Below are 6393 nucleotides of genomic sequence, written 5' to 3' on the forward strand. Positions count from 1 at the left end.
ATTCAGAGGGCCCCCTGCCTGTCTTTGCCTAGGGCCCCACATTTCCAAAATAAGCCCCTGCTGACAAAGCGACCCACTTAGAGCAGTAATTAAACCAAGATTGTAAAAAATAGATAAATATTTTGCATTCAAGATTAGAAAAACACTTCTGTCTGTAAATCTGCTCTTAAACCAGGTGAAACTCTATCCAGAGTTTCACCTGCTTTAATTTAATAAAAGGTTTTCTTTAAGGAACGTTTGGCTATCTGCTTATTAATCGAAAAAATTATCAACAGATTAATCAATTTGCTAAATACTTAATAATTTCAACTCTGCTTTATAATCCTAATCATCCAATGTCATTATAATCTTGTCAAATGGACTGATCTTGCTGCATGGATGGGTAACTGCTCTTGTTCTTTGCTGCTTTTATCTGATCCTGTTGTTACACAGAAATCTCCCGTATGCTGCTGTCACATTAAACGCCGTTCCAGCACATTTTTCACCTCATTGGCATCCATTTGCCCATTTAACATTACTCCAGCAATTCACACAGCCGACCGTGGACCGCGCTTCACAGCGTCATGAAGAGGGAGGAGCTTCTGTCTGCTTTCAACTCAGCATGGCGGTCCTGCATTTTATTGTCGCTCCCTGCTTCTGATCAGGCCCTGAAACTGTTATCCCACTTTAGGGACGGATCACTGGGACAACAGGGGCAAAACAAGGAGCTCAGACAGTAGCAGAGGGGGGCAGAGGCAGCTGGCTGGGACAGCTCTGGAGCTACCGGTCATCAATGATTTAACAGTCCTTATGTTGAATTAACAAACCTTTTTAAAAAGCCACCCACAAACCCCCTAAAGAGCATTCCTTACTTCACCCTATGTCAACAAAAATGTTTCTAATTTGGTTAGAAAAAATGCATCACTGTGCTGCACTCTTCTTCCCATGCTCCAGCAGGATCTAGTCCCTGATTGGCTGTCAATTCAATTCAGTTCAATTCAATTCAATTATTCAATTCAATTCATTTTAATTCAATTCAATTCAATTCAGTTCAATTCAATTTAGTTCAATTCAATTCAAATCAATACAGTTTATTTCTATAGCACTAATTCACAACACATATCATCTCATTGCAATTTCCAGTTCACCAGATCATCATTCAGATTGATTCAAAGTTTTGTATCTAAGGAAAACCAGTTGATTGCATCGACTCATTGACTCTTCAGCAATCCCTCAGACTAAGCATGGTTGTAGCGACAGTGGAGAGGAAAAACTCCCTTTGAACAGGAAGAAACCTCCAGCAGAACCAGGCTCAGTGTCGACAGATTAGCCCAGGGAGGTTTGCTTTGTATCCATCGTGGGTTTTGCTTCCTTCTTACTTTGCTCTGTTCTCTGTTTGCGCCACTATAAACACATCCAATGTATCAGATGGCTCCCGAACCCGCCTCTACACAGAGATGTCATCATCAAATCATCTTTATAGTACAGAGAACAAAACACTGCGTTCTGATTTTCAAACATTGAGACAAGAACTTGTTTTAAACCATGAACTTCTAAATCACAGTCTGCATAGAAGAGCATGAATCTTCCCCAGATGGATCAATTCAGAGACATTCCAGAAGTATAATGGGAATCATTTCTCCCACTCTGTGTCATAAGTGCATGCAATATGCCTCGGAGTGACAGGAACAATGGTCTCTTTCACTGCCTGCACCGGGCAGGAGATGGGCTGGTGCATTATGGGAAGCAGACACGCTCTTACAGTTGAGCACAGATACTTCAGAGGGGCCTCGCTCAAACCCAGGCAACAAGGAATAGCTCTTAAACTCTCAGACATGGGGCATGTGTAAATAATGAAACTCTGTCTGGATCAACTCTCCCTACTTCTGCTCCTAAAACAGAAACCAATGAGCGCTGCAAAAAAAGAAATCTAAGTCCTTTTTTCTTAAAATAAGTGACTTTTTTCTTGAATTGAGGGGGAAATGGAGATATTTTGCAAATGGAACAAGACATTTTACATTTTAAAATAAGAGAAAAACAATTTTATTGTCTCATTTTAAGTGCATATTATTTAATTATTTTAATTTAATTGTAAATATACAAATTCCATTGGCCGATCATCTTATTTACCTACTCAAATTAAGAATAAATACACTTAAATTTAGACATTTTTTACTTGTTTCTAGATCATTTTTGCAGTGTGGTATGCACTGGAAAAAAATGAAATTTAGAGAAGCCATTTGTTCTTAAATTGAGGAGGTAAAATATACATTTTGCCAATGGAACAAGACAATTTACTTTAAAATCCCAAAAAAAAAAAAAAACACAATAACATTGTCTTCTTTAAAGTGCCTTTTATCTAAATATCTTATTTTAGGAGTAAGAATGTCATTCCATTGGCAACATTTATACTTTTTCCAGAATGTTTTTGCAGTGTAAAAGGGAATTTCATTTCAAACTGCTATAGTCCACAGTGTGCAACACACATCACTTCTGCACTAGTAGAGTCCACTGAAAATATCTTAAATTAAGTGTATTTACCCTTACTTTGAGTAGGAAAATGGAAGGAGTATTTTTAATCTTAAAATAAGATAATTAGATAATATGCGCTTGAAATAAGACACTCCGATTGTGTTTTCTTATTTTAAGTGTAAATTGTTTTATTCCATTGGCAAAATGTCTCTTTTACCTCCTCAATCCCAGAACAAATGCACTTATATTAAGAAAAAATGACTTATCTAGATTTTTAATTTGTTCCAGTGTACAATAATACACACTAACTATTGCTCATTTATTTCCATAGGGTACGGGAAGAAAAGCAGCAGCATTGATGAAAAACATGTAGACTTTAGACGGCCCTCCTCCACAAGTTTTCCAAAACTACACATCAGCACTCTGGGGATAGCTCAAGTGGAAGGAATGCAGATAGTCTTGGTGTCATGAGAGAGAAATGTGCTTTTCCTGTGGTGACAAGCCAAAATGTCTGCTGTGAAACACCTGCTGAGTCAAAGCTGCATTCCTCCCATGTTTTAACAAAGAGAGGAGAGGGAACGAGCCTTAGCTGTCCTTCTTTATAGGATCCAGATGTTTGAAAGCACTCCCTGATGTCATGGAGTCAGCCCCGTTTATAAGCTGCAGCAGGCTGGAGAGGATTGCATTTCATTGATACTGAACTGCACTGAATATAAATAAAGTAGAACTTCCAGATCCAGCAAACTAGATCCGTTTCAACAATGATCCAACACAATTTGGAGCTTAGTCCCCCACAGCTTCACTCTCATGCAAGCATAAACCAAACCTCCTGCTCATTTAGAAAATAAAGATTGTTAAATTATGTTTTAACTCAATGAAAAAAACTCTAACTAAAAAAAACATATTTATATTAAGTGTATTTAGCCTTAATTTGAGCAGATAAATACGATTATTTTCCAATAGAATGAGTTTTTTTTCACTTTTAAAATAAGAAAATTCTATAATATACACTTGAAATAACAGACTGCATTTTCCCCCCTATTTTAAGTGCAAATTGTCTTGTTCTGTTGGCAAAATGTCTCTTTTACCTCCTCAATCCAAGAACAAATGCACTTATTTTAAGAAAAAATGTCTTATCTAGATTTAGATTTGATTTTCATGTGATGATTGCTACAGTATAGGATTCCATGCATCAGGCTACATGTTGCAGGACAAATAGCCTCCTTATCACCTTGATTTCTCTATAGCCACTGAATCCACATCAGTTATTTGCTTCTAAGTCATCCATACACTGCAAAAACAATCTATAAATAAGTCAACATTTCTTAAAATAGGTATATCTAGCCTTAATCTGAGCAGGTAAATATGATGATCTGCCAATGGACTGAGAGTTTCTCTTAAGATAATTAGATAAAATGAGACAATGCAATTATTTCTACTTCATTTGAATGTAAATTGCCTTGTTTCATTGGCAAAGTGTCTCAATTACCTCCTTAATTCAAGAACAAATGCACTTATTTCTAGAAAAAATAGATTTGGTAAATGAGATGACTATTTTTAATTCTAAAATTAGATAACGCAATTGTTTTTTCTTATTTTAAGTGTAAATTGTCTTGTTCCAATGGCAAAGTGTCTCTTTTATCTCCTTAATTCAAGAACAAATGTAGTTATTTTAAGAAAAATTACTCATCTAGATTTGGATGTTTTCAGTGCAGCCATGTAATGTATTGCTAATGGCTTCAGGTTAGGGCTGCAACTAATGGTTAGTTTTCAAATCAATTAATCTGTTGATTATTTTTCAATTAATGGATGGATAATCGAATAGGTTCCTTAAAGAAGACTTTTTACTAAATTAAAGGTGGTGGAAATAAAACTTTTCCACATGAGGAGTTCAGGATACAGCAGATTGAAAGAAGAAAACTTTTTCTTCATCTTAAAGATCTTAAAGGTAAAATATTTATTTTCTTTTTACAATTTTGGTATAATTACTGTTGCTCTGTCAGCTGAAGGCATGAATGCAGAGTATCAATACTCCGGTTAACGGTTAATCAATTACTAAATTAGTTGACGATTATTTCAATAACAAATTAGTCCAATTCATTGTTTCAGCCCTATTTCAGATTATAACCCAACGTTTCTGTCTGATCCATTTTGTCTTTCTTTTTCAGATATTAGATGATGAAATTGATGATAAATAAGAAGCCAGCAGTGAGCTGGTGACACCAGCTGCTCCACGTGGTCTGAGCTCCCTGAGACCTGGTCCTACCACAGCTCCTCTACTTTCAGCGCCCCACAAACCAGGACCTGGACATGCGTGGCATCACCGCAGACACAGGATGGGCTTTCAGCTGAAAACTATGAAGCTAAACCTAGAACTGATGGAGTCCTCAGAACACGTGAAAGCTCCATAGAAGATTACTTAACGGTTCTACTTTCTCTTTTAAAGCCTTAAGATCTGCGTTGATGCTTCTTCTAGCAGAAAGGGTTTAATGAAAGGTTGAGGCCATTTGCTGATGCTCCACAGACGTCAATCCAGAGAGTAAATACGAGACGTGTTCAAACATCTCCACCGACAGCAGAGAAAGCTGGGGGATGAATGATGTTTAAAAATTAACTCTAATAGAGGCGCTGCTAGCACCTGCAAAGGAAGTCAGACAAGGAAGCTTTATTTCCTTTGCAACAGTTAGTTATAAATGGAAACCCAAACAGAGCCAAGTCTGCATTAGTTTGGAGCAAACTAGTTTTGTTAACGACATGGAGAAGATACTAGCTCTTCGTTCAGCCACTTCACCTGATATGATGCAAATAGTTAGTCTGTGTGTTTTAAAATGAATCAGTTTAAAGGTAAATATCTTTATTGTTGCTGGATTAAAGATCTAGTGAACAATAAAGAAGCTGGGAGGCTTAGAGAGCCGCAGTCGCAGAGTTTTTGTTTGTGTTTTGTCAGCATGACAAATGTTTGCCTCGCCTTCACGCAGCCTAACCACAACAGGAAAAAACAGCCTTCCTGCCAAACAATCAGGTTCTGACATGTAAAAACAAATCTTATAAACCATAAAAAAGGTCTTTCTTTTACTTACAGAGTTGTCCTTCATCTTCGGGGGCTGATTAGTGATCATTTATCCACGAGCAGCGTGAGGACACATCACTATCAGTCAGAAAGATGCGAGGAGGGACGGATGATTGGCAGCTCGGCGAGGCGTGGGGAGGGCGTCCCTGCAGCATGAAGACAGACCCTCCTATCATCCTCAGTTACTCATCCCTTCTCATGTGAAAGCTACATGTGCACCGTGCTCGAGTCAGACATTTTACCAAAACTTCTCATCACATCGGAGAACTCATAAAGACACAGCGTGTTCGTATGGAGGGATGGTTTCTCTACTTTAGATGGAAAAGCTACAAAATCAGAAACAGTGGAGCACAACCTGAACATGGCTTAAAGTTAACAGCGACAGAATAAATAACAGTATTTTCTTTTAGGAAACACAAACAAACTAAAATAAGGCAAAACAGCAGGTTCTTCCAGGTTCAGATGCTAACGGAAAACTCTGGTATGCAGAAAATAATCTTTTCAGATTCTGTTTTTCTAAAGCTTACCTGATGTTTATGCTTCGTTTCTGTATTTTTAATGTATTTCTTAATAAATATATAATGTGTTCCTTCTCATAATATTTGTTTTTTCAGGCCAATCTAAGCCCTTTATCAGATCGATCTATCTATCTATCTATATATATCTATATTTATTCCATTTATATATCTCTATATATATAAATATATATAGAGATATATAAATGGAGAGAGAGGGATGATATTGGATCTACATCTGGACAAAAATATTATTATTATTATCAATATACCTATCTATATCTGCATATATACCTACATACATATGTAATATATATATATATATATATATATATATATATATATATATATATATAT

General features: G+C 36.6%; 1 protein-coding gene across 2 annotated transcripts in view; it reads right to left on the reverse strand.

The window, feature by feature from the left end:
- Positions 1-6393, reverse strand: part of bach2 (BTB and CNC homology 1, basic leucine zipper transcription factor 2) — a 112701-nt gene that overhangs the window by 90746 nt on the left and 15562 nt on the right. Inside the window, exon 2 of one of the 2 annotated variants that reach the window (XM_015382775.1) lies at positions 5532-5667. The exons of the other annotated variant lie outside the window; for it this stretch is intronic. Coding sequence (XP_015238261.1) covers positions 5532-5570 — 39 coding nt within the window. The 5' untranslated portion in view covers positions 5571-5667. The remainder of the gene's footprint in view (positions 1-5531; positions 5668-6393) is intronic. 2 annotated transcript variants of the gene reach the window in all.

The sequence above is a fragment of the Cyprinodon variegatus genome, unplaced genomic scaffold (assembly GCF_000732505.1).
Source record: "Cyprinodon variegatus isolate N-32 unplaced genomic scaffold, C_variegatus-1.0 Scaffold266, whole genome shotgun sequence".
NCBI lineage: Eukaryota > Metazoa > Chordata > Actinopteri > Cyprinodontiformes > Cyprinodontidae > Cyprinodon > Cyprinodon variegatus.